The sequence below is a fragment of the Sinohyriopsis cumingii genome, chromosome 11, assembly GCF_028554795.1.
Source record: "Sinohyriopsis cumingii isolate HCF-2022 chromosome 11, ASM2855479v2, whole genome shotgun sequence".
NCBI classification, from domain to species: Eukaryota; Metazoa; Mollusca; class Bivalvia; order Unionida; family Unionidae; genus Sinohyriopsis; species Sinohyriopsis cumingii.
This window is the reverse complement of record NC_142971.1, coordinates 13,528,259-13,552,904: the sequence shown is the minus strand read 5'-3', so window position 1 is coordinate 13,552,904 and position 24,646 is coordinate 13,528,259. Positions and strand designations below refer to the sequence as shown.

The 24,646-nt window shown below is 35.3% G+C and overlaps 1 protein-coding gene across 6 annotated transcripts in view; it reads left to right on the top strand.

Moving 5' to 3' along the window:
- Window positions 1–24,646, top strand: part of LOC149787630 (sorting nexin-14-like) — a 128,106-nt gene that overhangs the window by 5,334 nt on the left and 98,126 nt on the right. For 4 of the 6 annotated variants that reach the window (XR_016424079.1, XM_089973804.1, XM_089973803.1 and 1 more), the window contains exons 2-9: window positions 3,161–3,229; window positions 5,070–5,121; window positions 11,369–11,451; window positions 12,676–12,754; window positions 13,135–13,178; window positions 16,073–16,160; window positions 18,195–18,279; window positions 23,587–23,743. Coding sequence is in view for 5 of the 6 variants with exons in the window: in XM_089973804.1 (XP_089829930.1) it covers window positions 3,161–3,229; window positions 5,070–5,121; window positions 11,369–11,451; window positions 12,676–12,754; window positions 13,135–13,178; window positions 16,073–16,160; window positions 18,195–18,279; window positions 23,587–23,743 (657 nt within the window). In the remaining variant the exon portion in view is untranslated. Of the gene's footprint in view, window positions 1–1,191; window positions 1,232–3,160; window positions 3,230–5,069; window positions 5,122–11,368; window positions 11,452–12,675; window positions 12,755–13,134; window positions 13,179–16,072; window positions 16,161–18,194; window positions 18,280–23,586; window positions 23,744–24,646 lie in introns of all 6 variants that reach the window. The other 2 variants (XM_089973807.1, XM_089973805.1) reach the window with 2 other exon arrangements.

The following is a 24,646-nucleotide window of genomic DNA, read 5'->3' as shown; positions in this document are numbered from 1 at the left end:
TCGACCTGGTGTCAGCATAATGTGACTAGGTGGGACATGATGCTACATGTCTGTGGCGTGATGCCCCAGTGCTAGACATCACTCTAAACTGCCACACTGCAGACATCATAGCGATATGACTACAAAATTCTTAAAGCTACATTAAAACTCCAAATTACACACACACACACACACACACACACACACACACACACACACACACACACACACACACACACACACACACACACACATATATGTAATAAGAGGGTGTGAGGTGATTCAAGAGTTTGAGATGGTTTGGATTGGTTTGGGATGTTTCATTGGACTGCTCTAAAAGTGTTTGAGGTCACAAAGGGGGTAAGTGTGCATGACCCAAGAAAAGCAACATTGTACAATTGAGAAAAAAAAAAACTTTTTATATAAGCCGATATAAGATGATTGGAAATTCAAATCTGAAAATAACTTTTCTTTCTTGTTCAAAGCATTTAATACACTTACAAAGAAAAATTATTGTTAGCAGACTTAGTTTTGTCAAATATCGTCACCATACACATGTGCAGACACTCACATAACCACATCCATACGGAAATTAGATAAAAACACACACCAAGACTATAGGATAGCAGAATATAGGCTTAATTAGTTAGCCTTTCCTACTTTTAGTAGTCCAAAAGGAGGTTTGAAGGTTTGCAAGTGTTATTAGTGTCCATTAATATCCTCATTAGAGACTGGAGGGTATTGGTGTTCAGACTTCTCTGCTCTATTCTCTGAGTGAATTTCTGGTCAGAATACAAGTTGTTCTGGAAAAACCATATCATCAGCATTGAATGATCTGTATTGGATGCATTCTGATCTTGAGATATGTTTGACTTCATAGCAGTGAATATACATCACATACTGGATCTTGCAATTTCATTGGGGGAAGGGGGGCATAATATTTTCAAGTTTGGTGAGGGATTTACAGGTAACACATTAGTAATACATTGTAATCACTTTTGTCCAGTATGGGTGTTAATGCTTTATCAACAAAAGTAAGTTGTACAAATATGAGCTTGTACTTATTATTGTTTTTTAGTCAGTCAGCATGTGCTTATTATTGTCTTTCAGTCAGTCTGTGTGTGTGCTTAATATTGTCTTTCAGTCAGTCTGTTTGTGTGCTTAATATTATCTTTCAGTCAGTCTGTGTGTGTGTTTAATATTGTCTTTCAGACAGCCTGTTTCAAAGATAAAACCATACTGAGAAGTACAGGTCAGTTAATAGTTAATATTTTAACACAAACTAATCTGATTGTTCAGTCAAATATGTTACACACAGGTGGTGCTCCTATCTTGACAAGAAACATGTATATCAATATATTGTTTGCAGTATTTGCAAAGAATTAAATGCTCCACCCCCCACGCCTTTCTACTGTGCTTCACAAAGTAGAACTCCATCAACCAGGAGTTCTTAAATTTATTTTTGCTGGGTTTTGCTTGCTTTGCTGATAGCTAATTGCTTCCTGAATCACCTTAAAAATTGATCACACTTGGACATTATTTCAGCAAGTGAAATAATCAAGTATTATGTTTTATATATTTAGTAAAATCTGACTTCAGTGCCACTATTCACAAACCTGTCAATAATCATTATATTCAGATTCAAGGCAATGATATGTAACAACTTTTACTTACCTACATGCATCTAGCATCTCATTGATTTACCTATGTTGTGTTGTTCCACTTCCTAATCTTTACCTATGCGTATTAGCACAATGGGCTGTCCCACTGTAGTCAACAGACATATCACAGTAGTTATTGTCATCTATTAAGTAATGTGTGAGATAGTGGTATTATGCCTGACCTTTTGCCATTTAATTGTGACTATTTAAACTGTCCAGTGGGTAGTTTTACATCAGTTCCAATCAGGACTGTTTTCCATTTATGCCTGCTGCATGGAATGGGCATAGATTGAAGTGTTTTTTTAAATTATTTTTTTTGATGTACTGAAAATCATGTTTGTTGAAACTCGACCTTTCAGGTGGTGTTGGAGCAAATAAAAATTGTTTTTAGCATGATGCGCCATATTATGGTAGGTACGTTTTATCTGTTTTAAAGAAAAAGGAATACTTTTGGTAACTCCCACTCACCTTCTAGTAGTTCTCTCTTCTGACAGAAAGGAGTGCATATATGTGTATTGTACTGCATGATGTAATAGACAACACAGGGCTTGTGTTACAAAAGTGTATGAATTACATCTTTTACTATCAACCTGGTGATGATGTACATCACGGGAAGTCTCTACAGCACAAGGTGACAAACGGTGGGGCATACGATGGAAGAACTGGGGTGCACACAGTCTGTGGGTCATGGGTTGAAGATGCATGAATTACACCATTACATGTCATTTGTATAATGCATCTCCTTGCACATTTGACTTGTGTGAAGGATGTTAACGATGGGTATAAATCTAAATGCTGGAGATTAATTAGGTTGTGTCTGTTTAGTTATGTTTAGTGCCCGTGTAATGACATTGATTAGGTTGTGTCTATTTGATTATGTTTAGTGCCTGTATAATGACATTGATTAGGTTGTGTTTATTTAGTTATGTTTAGTGCATGCGTAATGACATTGATTAGGTTTTGTTTATTTAGTTATGTTTAGTGCATGCATAATGACATTGATTAGGTTGTGTCTGTTTAGTTAAGTTTAGTGCCTGTGTAATGATATTGATTAGGTTGTGTTTATTTAGTTATGTTTAGTGCCTGCATAATGACATTGATTAGGTTGTGTTTATTTAGTTATGTTTAGTGCCTGCGTAATGACATTGATTAGGTTGTGTTTATTTAGTTATGTTTAGTGCCTGTGTAATGACATTGATTAGGTTGTGTTTATTTAGTTATGTTTAGTACCTGCATAATGACATTGATTAGGTTGTGTTTATTTAGTTATGTTTATTGCCTGTGTAATGACATTGATTAGGTTGTGTTTATTTAGTTATGTTTAGTACCTGCATAATGACATTGATTAGGTTGTGTTTATTTAGTTATGTTTATTGCCTGTGTAATGACATTGATTAGGTTGTGTTTATTTAGTTATGTTTAGTGCCTGTGTAATGACATTGATTAGGTTGTGTTTATTTAGTTATGTTTATTGCCTGTGTAATGACATTCCTAAAGGCCTAGATGTTGTTTTCTTTCAGTTATATCAATGTCTTCTTGGCAATATGGTCCTTTCTTGTTGGAGTTATTGTGGCATACAGTTTTTTAAGGTAAGTAGCACCCTAATTTCTTTTTAGGTTCTTTTTTATTGTTAGATTATGTGAAGTTTGTTTACTTAACTAAGACTACCATGAGTATTTACTGCCATTTTTTTCCTTGTCCTTATTGCTTATGTGTTTCCTTGTCCTTATTGCTTCTGTGTTTCCTTGTCCTTACTGCTTATGTGTTTCCTTGTCCTTATTGTTTCTGTGTTTCCTTGTCCTTACTGCTTATGTGTTTCCTTGTCCTTATTGCTTATATGTTTCTTTGTCTTTACTGCATTATGTTTCATGTGGTTCCTTGTCTGTACTGTTTATGTTGAGGGGCCCCGAGTGGTCTAAAGTGCTGTCCGTTACTGCCATCTCACCTCTGTCTGCATGGGTTCGAGTCTCGGATTCAGCTAATGTGGGTATGTAAAAATGCTTGCCAGTAGCTTTTTGAGTGTCGGTGGTTCTTTCCAGGGTTTTCCCAGGTTCTTCTCCACCATTAATACTGGCTGCCTCATGTGCTGAAAAATGGCGTTAAACCCCACAACAACAACAACTAAATTCCAGCCTTGTACTTTTCCACAGATTGCCCACAGCTATCCATATATCAAAAGAGGGAGCAATACAAGTGAGAAAAAATTAAAGCACAGGGCCACATTACAGGGAGAATAGGTGCATCGTTTGAGAATTTCCTAAATATCTGACCTGAAAACTCTGGTCCCCCAAGAGCCTGACAGCATTTCATGTTATCTTTAATGAATGCCTCCCTCATAATAAGTATAATCATTGTACAGTAAAAGTTGCAACAAAGCAAATGTTTTTTTATAAAATAAAAAACTGATTTTGTACAACTTAAAAGCAGACTTAAAAACTGGCAAAGTATCTGATCTGGGAAGAGCCAATGACAAATTTGTCGTATGCCTCCAGCTGATGATAAATTGGTGGTATGCCTCTAGGGAGTGAATCTCTACAATGACCAGCTTTTTCCATTATCTAACTTCACTGAGAAAATAAGGAGTACTGGTACTGGTATGCTTGGAGTAACTTTATGCTGAGTCTTCTTATGTTGCTTCCAGAAAGAATCAAGCAATGGCTAGCATATATATTCACTAGATGGTACAGTATGCAGTGTCACTCTTTTGATGACAAACTCTTTAACATATCTATCCCACTGCCGATTTGCTGGAAGTCGCTGGTGTCGAACCTGGCAGCCCATCTCCACACTCCCTATATAGCCTAAATGTTTCACTGCATTTAAGGGCCACAGACTGCTCAGGCAGTAAATGGAGATGCCATTTTACTTGCAGTGGAAATTACACAGCATAAAATTATCATTCTTGGGATTGAAACTAATTGTTCGTAACTTTATTGTTCTGTTTTTTTTAAAAAATTTTAACATTGTAACATTGTTTTAACTTGACACTCTATCTACAGAAAATGTTTTTTTCAATGTGATAGTATAAATGGCTAAGAATTTAGTCCAGCTACAAAATAATGATAATATTCTTTTTCATCTTCTTCTCTGTACCATTGACTTTAGGATTTATGCCAGGGACTCTCAAATCCTGAGTTACATCAGTGAAGAGTCCAAGACTCCTCATTCAGAAATTCTGTTTAGAGCCTTGACTGTAAATTTGTAGTTTTGTGTGGGTATCAAATTTTGTGGATTTTGTGGTTTTTGCAAATCAAAAAAATCAAAGTCCAAAATGAATAATAAGTCTGTGGTGGATATGCAGATCCATGGATTTAAGTACCAAGGAAAATGTTAATTTTTCTTTGAAAACCGTGAAAATTGATACCCGAGATTTCTCAGTATTGTTGTAAATGTTTGTTTTAATTCATGCTTCTTTGTTATTCTTTACAGTGTGGATTTCCTGATGCCTAATTTGCTTTTTATGTACAGCAGAAAAAATAAGGTAAAATAAGAGACTGTTAATTCATTTGTTTAACCACTGAATACATTTCATGAATGCAGCCATTTCAAAATGACAAATATTCCAGCTTTCTCCCTCTAAATACGACATAGACAAAGGGGAACAACTCTTATCCGTTACCTCCCCATACTACTGCATGTTTGCTACTCCTCAACTGGATGTTTACCACTTTAGTTTAATTTAAGTATTCACTGTAGTGCATTGTTGATAAAAACCATCCTGCATTGCCTCTCAAATCAGCATTATTTCTACTCATCCATGTAGAAAGTCAGTATGAATGTTTTTGTCAAGTGTTGGTATTTTTTTTGTGTTTTTAATTATTTCATGCTAATTTGTCACAGTTTCTTATTTTGGTTGTTTTGTTCATGCACACAACCTGTAATTTTGCTGACATTTTTCTCGCTGTTTCAGTTAAAAGAAAATTTTTGAAATGCAAGAGATTTAGAGTCAGCAAAGATACACATAATACGTATACATCTTCATCATGCAGCGTATGTGCAGTGTGGTTGGAAGGGACATGGTCCACAAATATGCACAAGAGCTGAAGAGTAAAGAGATACAGTGAGGTTGAAATGCCTGGCCATCTTTAATAGGAACAGTGTGCTTCAGAGATACCAATGCTGCACACTTCTTCGATGCTGCTTGAGTTAGAAAGATGGAGATTTTTGCAAAAGAAACGATGATGCAGTTGCTGGCCATTTAGTAATTTCTGTCCCTTCATTAATTGCCTGTCACTATTATTGGCTTAGAGTTGATGAGAGAACGTCCTCCCATTCTATGGCAGTACAATGGGTGCAAGTCCTCATGCATGTCCATATATAACTTTCAGGGCACATGAGGTATAATACTGGTCTCAATCTATACTTCCAGTCTTGCAGTCCATAAGATACCACTTTGGTTGCTGATGAGCTTTTTGGACACCTGGATGGCCATACCTTTTGACCAGAGGGCCCTAGCATCAGTAACCTGTACTGCATACTGACCGGCCATCCCACTGTATGCAGAGTCTTGTGGGGATCCACCAAATCAGTCTCTTCATTTTGATGCCCATCCATCTAGCAGACTGCAGAGGTGACAGTCCAACCATCTGCCAATCTGGCTGTTGAATTATCTTTCCAGCTGATCTTCCAACCATCCAAGCTGGAAAGATAAGGTGTGTTGTTTGCCCTGATGCCAGTTCAAATGGCATTCCCTTTGTTCATGGTATATCTGATATTACACACAGGGAGTGATGGTACTGCCTCATCCATGCCACTGAATATGATCTGTGCCAACACAGCACATGAAGTTTAGCTTCAAGGCAGCCATTGAGTAGATTTACCAGATTTTACCACCTCCAGAGCGTCCATCACCAGGTTGAGGTTTCATTAGATTAGAGGTTTCATTAGATTTGAAAGCTGAGGATGATTGTCGTCAAAGTCCTGATGTAATTAGCAAGGCTGCACATCATTCTGTGGCAAATGCCCTGATGGCTTGAGTGAATTTGGATCTGGTTAACAGAGATGGTGTTCATCTTTACATAATCATTTTTCCCCTCTGTCATGATTACTGTTGGGTGGTACAGTTGAAAATTTACGAAGCAAGCAGGCCTCTTCAGCTTACTTTAAGCTGCCACCTATTCACATGTTTAGGCCACATAGTTTCAACCACAAGAGAGAGACAGTCATCAGCAAAAAAGGGAAGGCAGTACATTGCCCAACAGTATTTTTGTCCTCACTCTAGTTTCAGGTAGCAAATGGCTCTTCAATTTCAGTGTAATGTTCCCTATGCCTCCCAACAACTGCCAGTGATTTTCCGCCCCAACTGGCAGCTGACAATCAGCCTATATGTGCCAGACTACATCATTTTTGGCTGGTTTTTCTCCTTTTTTTCTCAAAACAGACGGGTGATTTAAGTTATCTTGGAGGGTCTTTGGATATCTCTTATGCAGCCTCCTCGTCTCATTTTCTTCTTCCAAGGCAAATATTCCATCTAATTCAGAGAAGGGGCCAAGGGAGATCTGTCTGCTAAAAAGCTGAACTCTCCTGGCTTTTATACCAGGCTGTTTCTAGTGCCTAAAGCCAGTGCCAAGCTCAGGCTGATAATGGGTCTCAGAAGGCTCTGCAAGTGCATTGCAACACCAAGGTTCAAAATAGAAATGGCAGGTTCAGTCAAGCTTTTTGTTAAGATGGAGAAATTTGCAATCAGTTAAGATCTAACTGATGCATATTTTCATGTCCCTGTCCACCTGGCCTCACACAAGTTCATTTGATTTGCATTGCAAGGAACAATGTATAAATGAGGTGCATTCCCATTTGGTCTGAACATCAAACCATAGGCATTTACAAAAACAATCAACAGTGTCATCACCCTGTTTAGGTTGACATCGTCTACAGCAGCTGCAGTGTATTTGGATGACTTCCTTCGAAAATACTTAGTGAGATCATACTTGGTGAAGGGCGAGAGTAATTTTTATTTCTCTTTTATATCAGCTGGGGTTTCTAATGAATTGGAATAGAAAAGATCTGACATATCAACCCATCCCAAAATTTTGTCCATCTTTATATGGAGTTTTTGACCAGTCCCAACCTTAATCACCTCCATCCTGTGTACTTGGTGCTGACAATTGAGCTCACAGAGTTGATTTACAACATGGTAGTGATTTCAATGAGAGGTTTTCTGCAGCTTCTTTGCTTGCTGATTGTAGTGATGGATTTGATTCTTCTCTGCTTGCTGATTGTAGTGATGGATTTGATTCATCTCTGCTTGCTGATTGTAGTGATGGATTTGATTCATCTCTGCTTGCTGATTGTAGTGATGGATTTGATTCTTCTCTGCTTGCTGATTGTAGTGATGGATTTGATTCTTCTCTGCTTGCTGATTGTAGTGATGGATTTGATTCTTCTCTGCTGCCTTTTCATTCGCATGTTGCAGATGGCCCATTGATACTCTTTTTGGAGTCAGAGAGGTATGATCTCGACTAAAATAAACCTTCTCTTGCATTAGTGGTGTGACCAGAACAGGAATTCCACTTGAAACACCCCAACTGGAAGTTATTTTTTGCATGGATGCCAGTTTGTTTGGTTGGGTAGACCATCTGTTACCCTGCTACAGAATGGTTAGCAATAAGTTGGGGGCTGGATGATATGTCACATAATATTTTCTGGAAATGAATTTGATTTCTGGAAGGATCCACTCAGCAGGATGGTAGATTTCATCACATTGAAAAATTCTGTGGTTGGAGGGTAGGGGGCGCATCACCAGACTTACATGCCTGGTACTTTCTGAGTTGGTGATCGCAGCTAAACATTATGATCCAGATCAAATATTTCTGGCTGGCTCTATGTCCTTGACAACTTTCTGTTAACAAGCAGCCAAACCCTTCCCACTAAGTGGTCCATTCATCTATTGGTCTTTCAGTGGATTTGTGCTTTTTGGGGGTAGCCAGTGATATACTAATCTGCAACAAGGTGGAACCGCAAACTGCCAACCATCACCTTTCCAGTCCTGGAACCAGAAGCCTGGGTAATATGTAGATACACAGTTCAACGGGTTTTGTGGCTATGACTACCTCCTCCCTACTATCTGGTACCAAAGATAATACATAAAGCTGGGGACAAAGCTGCCAAGTGAGTGCGGGTGATTGATCTGCTCAGTCTAGCAGTAGACATTCAAAGGAAAACCCTAGTGAGGCTATAAGTTTCATTCCTGCCTGGATAGGCTGCTCCTTTACACCTGGTTCTTGTCAGGAGCCCCTTGTTTAGAAAGGAACTTAAGCCTTCAGTCATGGAGAGACAACACTAATGGCTAATGAGGGAAAGTGGCAGGTTTTCAGAGACTGTTTCAGGGTCAAGAACATTGGCTGACTTTTTTTCTGTGGCTTTTTGATGAGAGAAAGTGAGTACCTAATACTATCAAAGATTACTGCTTCATGATCTCTGACACTTTCAGGCATCGTGGTAGGGGTGGCATTGGTTGTGATAATGATCTGTCAGACCTTCTGGCTGATTTAGACTTTTATTGAATCAAATCTCTTATTTCTGTTTCCTAAATTGAAAATTTCTTGAGTTTTGATCAACTCAGATCAGTTTAAACTGGTTCTAATAACACATTTTAACATTGGAGCAAATTTTATCATTTGCTCCCTCTCCTAAGTTGATAAGCGAAGCGGTGTGATTGAAGACCCAGTCCATGCTCTAAAAAACTACTTGATGTTGCCAGAGAAAGAGTCATGAATCCCATAAAGTTTTCTTTAACCCCTCAAGCCTTAGCATCATGGTGGAAGTGGATTATCTTTCATATTGGGATTCCAGCCATTCTTTCCTAGAAGGGTGCCCATGATAACAGTTGGATGCTCATGTATAACTTCCTCCTGTTATTTATTCTTCTAATGTTAATGTGATTCTGGAGTGTAATTGAAGGTAAATTATATTTCTTAGAGAATTCTTACCTAATCACATCACTGTTAAACGTTCCCACACATCTCTGCGGTGCAAGCATCCACATTGATGTTTCATACTGCTTGAAATTAGTAAACGTCCATTTCATGGGTAGCCTTCTAGTGGTATGGGGAGATAATAGGAAGAAGTTTATTCCCTTTTGTCTATGTTAATATTTCGTCATTACGGAAGGGCTGCATTCGAGAGGTAGCAGACCTTATTTCCTAAGTTTAATTTGATCAGGTAAGTATTCTAGCAGAAACATCATGTACTGAGTGTTTTCTTTTTGTGGATATGAATGTTTGTGGTTTAGCAAAAAATATCATTTTTGTTAGTACTTGTATTCATGGATTGGAGAAAGGGTTTTACTGTTTCTATGGGAGATGATAATTTGTTGGGTCTTTAAATTTGTGTTTTATGGCAACAATAAATTTGGCATGGGAAACAAAGTTTGGTCCAGCAATTGAGTATTTGCTTTGAATGTAGAACCATGATAGATGCTAAGTCTAAGACAATGCTGTTAATTATATGTTCAGCTGCATAATACTGAATTATATTGAATCCAGTTCCAACGGTCCACTTGTGGAACATATCTTTCCCATGATCTAATTTCATGGGCAGATATACTTTGGATTCCAGAGGCTTATTTTGAGAAGCTGGGTCTGGTTCTGATAGTCAATGATGTAAAGGCAGTGATTGAGAATCCAATTCTTATTCTGACTATAATTCAGATGGGTCTTCAATAGCAGCAACATATTCTGACGCCCAACCTATGTTGTTGTTGTTGTTGTGGGGTTTAACGCCATTTTTCAGCACACGATAGGCTATACATGGCGGCCAGTATTAATGGTGGAGGAAGAACCCGGGAAAACCCTGGAAAGAACCACCGACCCTCGAGAAGCTACTGGCAAGCTTTCTCACATACCTACATTGGCTGAATCTTAGACTCGAACTGCCGCAGACAGAGGTGAGATGGCAGTGATCCATAACGAAGAGCACTTTAGACCACTCGGCCACTCGGGGCCCCTGACGCCCAACCTATACACAAGCTCAGGATCAACTGCACATTAATCATTATCATTATGGTCAGTAAACAGTGGACATGTTATACTGAATTTAATCAAATTTAATATATTTGACATATGATATAAACATCTTTTTCATGCTTTTCATTATTTTCCATGTTTCTTGATATAAATAACTTTTCTAATGGCTGATATTTATGTCTACCTGCATTTACCATCTAGTCACTAAGTAGTACGTATTGCCTTGTATGATGAAATGTAGGACCATTAGCTTATTGGCAGAACCACTAGTATTTCAAGGTTACTGGTCCTGTGGGCCGACATAACTTTTTTGGTAAGTTTCAAACAAATTGGTACATCGTTCACTCATTATGAGGTCCTTCATTTTGACATGGCTACTCTATAAATTGGGCAAGTTTATTTTTTCTATTTCAGTTAGTGGTAGCGAAATAACTACTGTTTTGTGCACTTATTACTTTAAAGCAGTATACTTTATGGCTTCCATGGAGAGCTTTATAATTGGGGAGTACTGTATTATGACCATCGAGTTCTCTATAGGTTTTTTCTGATGTCTGCATGTCTTATTGGAAAGAGGAAGAAACTTCTTCATAAGAAAAATAATTCATAGCAATCAAATTATCAGATGATTACAGTCTGTACAAATTTGAACATTGAAAAAAACCAAACTTTTATGATTTAGAAGCAAAAAATCTTCAAATTTTAGTGTACAGCTATTTTACTTCTTTTTAGTTTTAAGTAGTATTGAATGAATTTTAATTTTTATAGACAAAGTTTGAAGATGACGATGAACTGGCACTGATGAAAACATTTTGTACAGTATGCGGACAGAGAAAATGCCCCAGGCATAGGTAAGAACCTACCACTAGTGAAATTCACAAGCTGCAGTTCATACTGGTTTTTCATGATGCTAACATGTTTTTATTTACCTGTATTTCGGCTATAAAGCCCACCATTTTATTGGCTATATCTGTTACTTTATCTTGTGTGCTGCTGCTGTGAGATATCTAAATGCCAGAAATTTAGAAGTAACTTAAAAATTCAGAACCCAGCTGTGATGTGTTTGCTTTGAGTCGAGGCACCTAATAAATTCATTTTTGAAAGCATTTTAACCATTCTGATGTGAATGTATTCAAAAGTCAATGTATTCAAAAGTCATATCAGAGAGCACACCTAATGGACATGTAATAAATTGATGTACCAGTGCAATCCTAATTCATGTCATATAGGCAGGATATGCAGGCTTTTTCTTAAAGCAGTTTGGTTAAGAACGTGTAACTTGCAGACTGGTACAGCATTGTTTCATGCATATTTTTTTCTTCATACCAATCAAGCTTACATGTGGGCATGCATATTTTTGAGTCCATGTGATCAATCTTTGTTACAGTTGGAGATTTAAAAATATGTTTGTGCAGCATGATTCTAAGTGCAATTAAATTTACAGTACATATATTGGCATTGAGGGAAAATTGGTAATAACTTTAAGTGCATGGAATTAGGCATGTGAGATTTACATATACTTAAATTATGGTGCATGCATCTTCAGTAGCTGTACAAGGGAGGCAACATTTGATGGTACTAATGTTTTGATGAGAGGAAATCCAATCTGTGAATTTAGATTTTCTTACATTGGGATTTCCTTAGCACTAGAAATTCAGCTACATTCAAGCATTTTGATTATTTTTATTATTTTTAACTTACAGACATTTCAGATAAGTTGTCAAATTTCTCTTGTCTGGTTGTTGAAGAGGAAAATTGTTACTATTTCTAAATTGGAAAATTGTTACCATTTCTAAGTTTAATCTGTAATGCCCAAATTTTCTTGATTGTAATCTCTACAATAAAACTTTCAGACTTTCATTTATGTAATACTGTAGATAAAGATGCGATTAAGATTTAAAACAACATTAGTTTGTAAAAGAAGCATTAACAGTTGTCCAGACAAATTTAGAAATAAATGCTATTGTGATTTTGGATGGCAAATCCCACTTAATTAAATCTTTGTTGTGTTAAAAATGCTCCCCAAACTGTCTGATTTATGTGGTAAAAGTTTAACTTGTCTTCCCATATTTCAGACCTGAGCTGAACATTTTGGCATTTCAGCCATGGACTGGTCTAGAGGTTAGAAAGAAAGTAGATGAAGCAGCGGAAGAGGTATGATTGATACTTCTATGAAATGGAACCAGACTCAGATGATAAGTCTAATTAGTTGTGGCAATATAAATTAGGAAAATTTGAGACATTTTATCCTTGAAATGATCTATGTAAAGCTATTAAGCTACAATGATATAGTCCCACTTAAAAACTTGAGAAATTAATAGCATATTTAAGAAATATTTGAAGTTTTATATTTGTACCCAGTTGCCTTACCATGTCTCAGTTGATGATGAATGTAAATTGACACACATTTAATTTTAAAAAAATTAATATTATCTAGATTAAAAATCAAAACTATATTGGGAATTTATGGGATACAGCTGTTAAGGAATTCCTGTGTCATGGGTTGCTGTGGAACATTTCATTATTTTTTCCAGTTCCTTGATATTGTCCTGAATGAATTTGTCTACACTTGGTATAGGTATGTAATGGTTTATGTACATTGACAGTTTTCTTGTGCTGATGTTCTTAACACATTTAAAACAAAATGGGTACTTGATTTTTATCAAGTACAGTTTTTAATGGAAACAAAATACAAACAATTTGCATAGAATTTAAAATATAATTTTTTTTGCATAAATAGGAGGTTTAAAACATTGTTCAAGGATTGTCAATAAGAAGAATATATATATGGTATAGATAGGGTCAGCTAAGTTAGGGGCATATGGACTTTGCCTCAACTGCTAAGGACCCTTGAAAAGTTTTTTTTTTTAAAAACTATTCTGAAAATAATAAATATGCTTCATTGTGTACTTACTTTAATTGCGGGCCATTATGCTGATGCAGAGTATAATTTGCAAAGTTTGTAAATTTTCCATCCTTCATCCATTTACAAGTTGATGCTGAGTATGAGATGACACCAGATCAACTATCCTAGCATCATCACATTATTCTTCTTGCACCTTGTGATCAAAATAAAATATGCACCAATATGAGGGAGCCCTTCTTCATGCTATTTTGTACCTTGCTACCCCTGTTAACTGAAGGTTTTGTCAACGAGAGAAAACAGTATTAAATATTAAATGGGAACTACTAACATACATATCATACTCCTTCAGTTTCAGAGTTTAAATATTCACAGTATTTATATACATATAGATCCTATTTAGGTTAAATCCCAAGAATTACCACTTAGCATGCTTGGTGAATTTCTTTACAAGTTGAGTGACCTCTCCAGTCCCAAAATATAAGAGTATTCTTTGTCATTGAGAGCACACACACTTCCAGTAGTTAGGCAGCATTTGGTTTTGATCTTTGCTCATGCTAGTTGCTGCTTGAATTGGTCTAACAATTCGTTTGGCAAGTACATAAGGTGTCACTGGTTGAAAATCTTACTACAGTAATCACCTCACATTTCCTGGCATTCACAGTATCATATTCACAATACCCTATGGGTAGCCTCATTTCCCTATTGATAGCCTCATTACTTAGATCTGGTCTGCAGAATCTTGTTCTCAAACAGGTGTTGTCTGGAATGACCTGACAACAGCTGTAGCTTATTTAATTAGCATATACATAGCACTGCAAAGCCATGTGGTTCTTGGGACAGCGGATATCCTAACTATAACTTGAGAGATTTGTTTAGTCAGTGGTATTAATTGATAACGAAATATAGAATTGCCTTTGTACATGAATAAGATCACAATCACCAGGTAACTATACAATACAGATTACAATTGTTCTGAAACATCTCTCATCGGGGCATAATTTATTTAATCATGAGGTGTAAGTAGAAAAATGTATTCCTCTTTTTGTCATGGTTATTCATTTTTTACTTGTCTATTCTAACACACACACACACACACACACACACACACACACACACACACATATATATAATCAAATTTAAGCAATATTTATTACTAATACATGCTGCTTTAGTGCAATTACATCTGATGTATGTAAATTGAATACTGATGTTCATATAAATATTTCAAGATCCTTCTCATTTTGGGGTCCTATATTTTTTCCTCTTCTCCAAAATTATAATTATTTTTATACATACATTTTGAGAGTATTTTTTCTTACATACAAAAACTTACGTGACATATGATGAAGTAATATGAATGACATAAACCATATTTACGTTGATTTTGAGTATAACACAAAACCCCAGATTTTCTGGTGAAAGAGTGTTTACTTATAAGCCAGAAAGTACTGTAGTTGTCTTTATAATATAGACTTGTATTGGCATTCCAAATTTCAGTATAATCAGGGCCTAGTGGGTTGAATACCTTATGATACATCAGGGGGTTAAATACCTTCTGATACATAGGGTTAAATACCTTATGATACATGAGTGTGTTAAATACCTTTTGAGGCATAGGGTTAAATACATTCTGATATACAGAGTAAAATACCTTTTCTTACATGGGGGTACCTTTCATGTATATATTCAAAATATGAAGCTTTAATATATGTCATGTACAATAATAGAAATGTGTAAGATTTTCAACTTGATTACTTTTTTTTGTGTATAAAAATGTTTTTTTTTCTTCTTCATTTTTCAATTGTATTTGTTTTATTGCACTTCCATCAGCATGCCTGGCCATAATAAAGTTTATCTATGCATGGTTCAGTTTCTCAAGCACAGTTAGCCACAGAGTCATATCCAGTGGTGTGTGGCTGTTGATGTTCCAAGTATCAGTTTAACAAGCTATTTGGGGCAGGCTCAACATGCAGGCAAATGGCCAGTTTCAAGTAGTAACTGCTACAACTTTAGCACATTTGAAAAATCTTAATCAATAGTCACATTGCTAAATCTCTTTACCAGCTTTTCACAGAAAAGAACAGTTGTGGCTGCTTAAGGGAGTTCAAATGTATAGATAAAATTAAAGGAAAAAAAGTACAAGGTTTGATATGGGCAGTTAAGGTTGTTGTTGTTGTTCTAGGGTTTAACGCCATTTTTCAGCACAAGATAGGCCATATATGGCGGCCAGTATAACTGGTGGAGGAAGAACCCTGGAAAACCCAGGAAAGAACCACCGACCCACGAGAAGCTACTGGCAGGCTTTCCCACGGGAAGTTAAGGTAGGGGAGATTGTGTGTTGTTGAATTTTACAGTACTCCATCACTATAATGTTGTTCATGGAAGTTATACAAGTGGACAGTCTTGAAGGTTATGTCATTATATAATGAGGTATTTGTCACATAATATTACGACTAATGAAATAGGACCTATGACCATATAGCCTTATTAAAAGGACCACCTTTTATTGGTATACCTTGTGGTGATGTAGCACTGTGGTTGACATGTATGGATGTTTCTTCTAACTATTTAATAGTTGGCCCTTCTGTCATTTTTTGTTGTTGTAGAAATCTGAGTACAGATGAAGAATTTGTGGATGAGCTTCGATCTAGTATCAGATACCTTGCCTCAATATTTTTGAGAAAAATAAAGAGGGTGAGTAAATAAAGGCATAATTTAATAATGAATTATTATAGTTTTATGTGTTTTATTGACAGAAACATTTTCATTATTTATTTCATTCCAGTATTTTCACATGTACAAAATATATCCTTACATTTTCACATGTTAAAAAATATTTCTTTATACTTTCACATGAGAAAATATAAGATTTCCCATCATGCCATGTGATGCTTGATTGTGTGTGCCTACACAGATTTTACCTCCAACAACATTGAGAACTTTTTGAGCCAGAACAAATAAACAGAAACTGCTTTTAATTACATTTCGGAAATGAAAATTAATATTGATAAAGAAATTCGACCCAATGATGTTTGCATCAATCTGAAGTTATTTCCCTTTACTTCCTTGACATCAATGACAAAACCTGCGGTGATGCATTGCTGAATCAAACTTACATTGTTTTCCGATAAGGTCAGATAGTTTACCAAATGAATTTTTTAAAATTTACTGCAACAGATTAGGTCAACCCAATGTTCCGTTTTCTTATGTCACATATTTATATAATCAGGCTATAAAAGTGAGTTGAATTTATAAAAAGGAGTGGGGTTGAGCATGTTGTGCCGAAGAGTGAGTTTAATCTTTAAACTTCAATGTTGGAACAAGTTTGGTAAATAATAAGAAGAAAAAATTCTTTTTCCACATTAATACCTGATAAAATTAAATCTTGTTGTACCAAAAACTCTATATTTTGATTTTTGGCTCTGTATTTGATACTAAACGATGAAATATTAATGTAATAATGTAGGAAAAGAAAATATCCTCTATGTAATATATAAAAATGGTAGAATGTATATTATATCTTTCAGTTTTAGAATTATAATGACCAATCAATCTTTAATTACATGCAAGTGTTTATAGATAAGTCTTGTAATGGTAGTATACTTTCAGAACTTAGTTTCTGCTTTGGATGTGGGAGGTCATGGGTTTGAACCCCAGCTGAGTCATACCTAAAACTTAGAACAATTGAACAAGCAGCTGCCTTGCTTGGTGCTCAGCGTTAAGAGGTTAGTGTTAGGACTGGTTGGCCTCTGGCATAAGGATAATGTGACTGGGTGGGACATAATGCCACATATCTGCAGCATGATGTCTCAGTACTGGACATCACTATAAATTTCCATGCTACAGACATTATTGAAATATGACTGAAAAATTGTTAAACCTAAGTTAAAAAAATCCAAATTAAACACACATACATGCACACACAAAATTCAGTTGCACCAGTGCTGCATCATTGTGACCAGTAAAACAGATATTTGCAACAAAAAAACTATCAATAATGGCTTCAAATCCTCCAAGACTGTAGTTCTTATTCTAATGCGCTGAGGAAATGTTTTTTTAATCCAAGAAATTGCTGAAAATATAATCCTTCATTGCACTGTGTCACAAGGAGAGTTATGATGTTAGAGTTATATGAAAGTCTCGGACTGTATTCCTGAATTGGAGGTTTGACTACTGCAAATTATTTTGGGGGAGGAGTTGTTAGCATGCAACATTTGCAGATGTGTTAAAATATAGCATTATTCATCTTGCAACTTGTTATAGAAATATTTGCAAGCCATTTTTATTTGATTCTGATTCACCCATTGTATGTACTTGCATACAAGGCAGATTCAGCTGCAAGATGGACAGACCCTAAAATCTGCCATTACATAATGCATGCACAGATTTGGGTCTGTGGAGTTTGTTAGGACTACTCAGTAGAACAAACAACATAGTCCCTAATCTGCCAGTGCATTATATGGAACCAGATTATATGTAAGTATATATGGTACCTCAGGCCAGATAGATTAAGGAGGATATAAAAGAAAAATGTTATGGGGGAAATTTTAGCATTCCTATTTTGTAAATTATTACACTGATTGCTCAAAGTTTTAGAGCTTTTTTTCTCAAAGTGTACGTTATCACATATAGGAAGATTGTTATGGATGCTTTAAAATGGCTCGTATCATGAAATGAAGAAACAGTTGATACTTTTTTGCATGTATATAATATTTATTTTTATTTAAGCTTGATGTGTCCAAGTTGGTGACAGACAAACTTTTAAAGGCAGGTCTCCAGCACCTTCATATATGTCTGAAAGCCAAAAAGTCCTGTAAGTCACATTTACAATACACCTCACTAAAACAAACCTTGCTGTTGCAAATTCTTGATTGAACACCAACATTGACTCTTAGAGAGCACTTATACATTAAGAGAATACTTCGTTAAAGTGAATGTCTTGTTCTAATGAACTACTCATTTAGACACCAAATTGTTCATTTTATTGTTTGCCAGCAAGAATTACTGTTCAGTAGATGAGTAGTTTACATGTTGTGATGGTAATTATTCCAAGAATAGAAGGGATAATACATGTTTTGTTATGACTAATCAATTATTGCTTGCATGTCAGGATTAAACAGACTTACATGCACAAAAATGCTTTTTAAAATTTCATTTTAATAGTTTGTAGACTTTGGGTAGAAGAGCAAATATGCTACAACAGTAAACAACTTTGAAAACTTTTTACTTTGTTCCTCAATCCCAAGTTTATAACAGCTTGTAAACCAATGACAATGTAACAATGAACAAAAATGTATTTTGCTGCATATACTTACGTGTACAATGGTCATATGTGAGTGTTACAGCTCTATGGTCACAAACTTAAGTAACAGAAAAGAAGCAAAACAAGAAGTTTTGTATAACTTAACAAAGCAATTTATTAAAGTGATAAATGAAAATTGTGAGAGAAACTTACGGTACAGAAAAACTGTTATGAGTGACCACCTGTCATTTCCAACCACAATTGTAATGCACATATCAATTTTATTATGTAAATGCTCTGTCACGAGTGACCACCAGCTGAATGCGACCAGTGACCACGATGTCTATGCATTTTGACACTGCTAAAACAACTGTGTGTTCATTAGTACTTTCAAGACTGGACTCAGTTCTGTCTGGTTCATCTCAATATCTACTCCAGAAACTTTAAAAAGTTCAAAACACAGCTGCCTGGACCATATGTAGAGTACCACGATCAGAGCACACCTCCCTGCTGCTCTGTACCCTACACTGGCTATCCATTCGGTCCAGAATAAAACACAAAATGTGTTCTCTGTGCTACATTTCACTGATGGATTCCAGTTCAATATACCTATCTGACTTCACCCATGTGTACATACCAGCAAAATACTTATGCTCCTCTTCTGGCGATCGTATACTCATTATTCCCTTTATGAAAATGAAGTCATATGGACAACGTTCTTTTGCATACCAGGGCCCAGCAATGGGGAATGAATTGCAAATTGAACTTAGACACAAGACACAGTGATCCCATTCAAGAGTGCTCTTAAAACACACTTATTTTGACCGCAAGAACAAACTTAAAGACCTAATAATGTTTCCTATTTTCCCAAAGCCTAGTCAAAATCACCTCTGCAGTTGATATTACAACTGAGCACTAATAATGTTAACACCTAAGTATCTTAATAACAATAGAAGAACCTCCAACTAAAAAGGTACATTTTTATGCTGGAGAAAATAATTATTGTTACTGAAAGAAGTGAAAAAAGCAGACCACTCACAAAATAGCAGTTTCAATGTCAGTAAAACAAATTTAAAGTGTTATAAAGGAAAAGGAATAATTAGTCAGAAATGATTTCATATGCTAATACATGTACATGTGATCTTCAGATGTAAATGTGACTTCATGTTCACTGATAGAAGTATATCTTTATTGCTTTATAATTTTGTTTTCAGATGAATGCATACAAGATTTTAGCAAGAACCTTTAAGAATATATGTACAGCGATTGTAGTTATTTTTCTTTAAATTGTTCTGAGACTGGACTTTTGAAAGTGGTCTTTTTTGTAAAAACCTGTTATGAGAGACCATCTGTCTTGAGATATCATTTTTTCTTGGCAGAAGAAGTGGTCTCTTGTAACAGGTTTTAATGTATAATGAAGTGGATCCAAATTAGTCCTTATAAAAGTCTGTGAAAGTCCTCAATGAATGAAAAGTCCCTTATAATTTTCAATGCTAGAAATGTACTAGTCCTCCAAGAACCATGACATTGTCAATATGGCGTTTTCAGAATTCTTTCGAATAATTTATAACAGTTCCAGCATATTATTGTCCAAATAATGAGCACCATCTATCACCACTGAACAGTCCAAACAAATGTTTTACCTCTCAAACAATATCTAAGTACAACATAAAAATCACGTTTGCAGACTTACATCAGGAACACAAAAAGTGTGAATGACTCCAGAAATCTGAATGAGATAATTGGGGTCCAAAAATTGGATCATGTTAATATCAGGGTTGCGTTAATGCTGGGTTTTACAGTATTTTACTTTTTCAGAGAACAACTCATTGGAACATATATGCGTATTCATGTCTAATGTGTATAATGAATAGGGTATCAACACCGTTTACTATTGTGCCATCGTGGCATGCAGTTCATCTATAATGCATGCAATTCCATTGAAAAATTACACACAGATTTACAATATTCAATAATAAAAAATCCTAGATCATTGTGTCTGAATTCAACGTCTAATATACAGCATGAACAGAGTATCAACACAGTTTACTCGCTGTCTGATATAGTACCATCGGGGCTTACAATAAATCCATAATATATGTAATTCCATTGCCAAAACTCCATACATATTTAAATTATTCAGTAATTTTGTCACACATCATGTGTCTGAATTCAGTGGGAAAAATTAACAGCAAAATTAGGTTAAGAAAGATGAAGCATGTGTACGGTTCATTACGTTCCAGGGTCTATGAACAGTGTCTGTACAAATTTCATACTGCTAAAAAAATTAATGCCTTTCCATGTACATTTATCCATTGCAAATTTCCAATAATTAACGCTTGTTCATCTATTTTGAACGACTACAGCAAGAATAATTAACAATCAACACATGCTTTCAGTGTGCATATAACTTTTACTTCAGATTTTGTGAATATCGAAAGAAACGTGAAACTACTGTACTAATCATTGCGCAAAGTGCAGAGAACAACTTGTGTTTGTGAAATGGCTTTTCCATAACAGTAAAATATTTTTATAAAAAATAGGAAATTAATAACGAGTTCATAAACAAACACCATACCCATGTAAAACCAGAGAACTAAGTGCAGTAGGCCTGCAATGGTCACGAGTCACGTTTATAATTTTTTTAAAGCTGAACACATGTACAGTTTCATACCCTTTAAATTTCCAGCTAATAAAGCGGACATTATTTACTGGTCAACTGATTGCATCTAAAGAGGTGAGATGGCAGTGATCTGTAACGCAGATCACTTTAGACCACTCTGCCACTCGGGGGCCCCTTGACAATCGTAATAATAATCGAAATTATAAGCTTAAAATGATGCCTATGGTGTAGTTTCTCAGTATGGAAGTTTTGAGAATAATTTGTGGTTTACCACTGGTTGCACAAGGTCATGTAAATATGCTTAGTTCATCAAAATCAACAGTGTATGCTGTCAAATAGGGTCTCTTGCGAAGTACAGTTGCAGTATACAGTGCAACCCTGCTATAATGTGAATTTGGATATAACATGGTCGTGGCGTGACTCCCAAAATTTCGTATTTTCATTCATACATGAAAAAATAGTTTTTGTCCCAAGTACATGAAATAGTGTATAAAAAATTTATTATCATTTTCGGGAAGAGATCATGTATGAATTCAAATTTAATATGATCGTGGCATGGTTCCTGAAATTTTAAATACATGTATATGTATTTTTCTTGTACTGGGAAAGAACATTTTGTTTAAGTACGAGAAATAGTGTGTAAAACATTTACCAGGTATTATGAAAGAGTTCGCGTATGAATTTTAATCTAATACGATCATGGCGTAGCTTCTGAAATTTAACAATATCACCAGGTTCTTGAAGTGTTATGCCAAAATAAACATTATCGGAAATGTTACTTATTACTGGTCCATGAGTAAAGTCATTAAGTCATCTTTGTGATTCTTTTCAATTAATTCTGTATACAATCGTTGCTCAAACAATAGCCAACATGTGTTTCTTTTTTAACTGCATATACAACCAAGCAGCAGTCATTGCCGTGGTTGATAAAAGATTCTCACAATTCAATAAACATTAAAAAACAAAAGCCACCAAGATGTTTGCTGGGCTTGGTGGAGTTATTAGACACAATCTGTTGAACAGTAAATAATGCCCGCTTTATTAGCTGGAAATTGAAAGGGTATGAAATTGTACATGTGTTCAACTTTACATTTTTTTTATAAAAGTGACTCGGGACCATTGCAAGCATACTGCACTTAGTTCTCGGGTTTTACATGTGTATAGAGTTTTCTTATGAAAATGTTAATTTCCTATTTTTTGTAAAAATATTTTACTGTTATGGAAAAGCAAGTTCACAAATGCAATTCTTTCTCTGCACTTTGCGCATAAAAAATTTATTATCATTTTGGGGAAGAGATTGTGTATGACTTTGAATATAATACGATATATAATATGATCGTGGCATGGTTCCTGAAATTTTAAATACATGTATGTATATTTTTCTTGTACCTGGAAAAATACTTTTTTTAAAGTATGAGAAATAGTGTGTAAAATGTTTGCTATCATTATGGGGAAGAGTTTGCATACAAATTCGACTCTAATACAATCGTGGATTGGCTTCTGAAACATAACAATTTTACCAGGTTCTTGAAGTGTTATGCCAAAATAAACATTATTGGAAATGTTACTTATTACTGATCCATGAGCAAAGCCAGTAAGTCATCTTTGTGATTGTCTTCAATTAATTCTGTATACAATCATTGCTCAAACAATAATCGACGTGTGTTTCTTCTTTAACTGCATACACAACCAAGCAGCAGACAATGTGGTGGTTGATAAAAGATTCTCACAATTTAATAAACATAAAAAAAATGAAAGCCGCCAACATATTTGCTGGGCTTGGCGGTGTTATTAGATGCAATCAGTTGACCAGTAAATAATGTCCGCTTTATCAGCTGGAAATTTAAAGGGTTCTTCCTGCACCATTAATACTAGCTGCCATACATAGCCTATCATGTGTTGAAAAATGGTGTTAAACCCCACAACAACAACAACAATTGATTGTCAACATGTACATAAACATAAATTTATAAATCCTATTTCATACCACATTCAAATCATGTACACATTTCATCCATGAATAGGAATTTTAAAATTTAGATAAAATCACATACCAGGAGTTACCAAAAATATAGATATGAATATGAATAAGGGTCTGTTTGACTATATATTGTACATGTATGTCAAGAAAACTGCATCTGAACAAATATTTCACAAGTTATAATCATTGAAAGAATTAACAAAGTTAGTTGACATAAACATGAATGACAGTCTGTATTTATCTAGATATATTTACCTGTATTTCATTTTTAAAGTGCAACTGGAAAGGGATTTGCAAGATAGTGTGATGGATATTCTTGGTCCAAATCTTCACTATGCCATGAACAGTAGAAAGGCAGAGCTGGAATATCTCCGCAGACTAGCTGAAAAACTTTTTCCGTACATTCTCAGTCCACAAGCGCAGATGTCAAGGTATTAGTTAATCCTTTGTGTGATTTATAGTAGCTAAAATGGGATAATGTAGTCATGGCTGATCAAATTGCTTTGTTCAACTACCGCCCGGGACAAGTAGTTTCATAAAATATTTGCTTGTCCCACCTACCTCAGACCGGCCAACTCTAACAATTTTGCCATAAGTCTTATGAAAATTACCCTTAAAATAAGGACTTATGACATACTAGCAAAAACTAAAAAAAATGATTGTTGCCAAAAAATCCAGATAATTTGTTCATCCATGTTTTATTTGGATCCAGGTTTCATCTTAGAAATAGTGAAATTTATGAGGAAACCAGATTAACTTTACAGCAGCACACCAGATGCTTTAAACTGCACCTATTTGTTCATGTGAAGCATCTGCATGATCAAACTGTTGATTATAGAATTTTTAAAAATGGTGACTTAGTAAATAGGCTGATATTGTCAAGATGTTGATTCGTCTTTATTGTGAACAAGACCTTTGCATAAATACAGTGTGACCCCATTATAGAATGCTTCTTATAACATGAATTCATATATAACACAATCGTGGCTTGGCTCCAACATTTTTATGTACATGTATTTTTCTTGTACATGGGAAAATTTTCTTGCTTAAAAGTACGAAACATAATGAGTAAAAAGTTAATTATCATTTCCTGAAGAGATTATGCTCTAATTTATGATGATTGTGGTGTGGCTTCTGAAATTACATATACATGTATTTTTCTTGTACACAAAAAATAGTTTTTTGTTCTTAAAAGTGTGAAAAATAATGTAAAATGTTTATTCAGGGATCCCACTGGGCTTCACAAATTGCAGTTTTGTTTCCTTATTGGCAAAAAGTATACCATCTTGTGATCTTATTTGTGACATTGTTGGCTGTTTAAACTTGTATATACA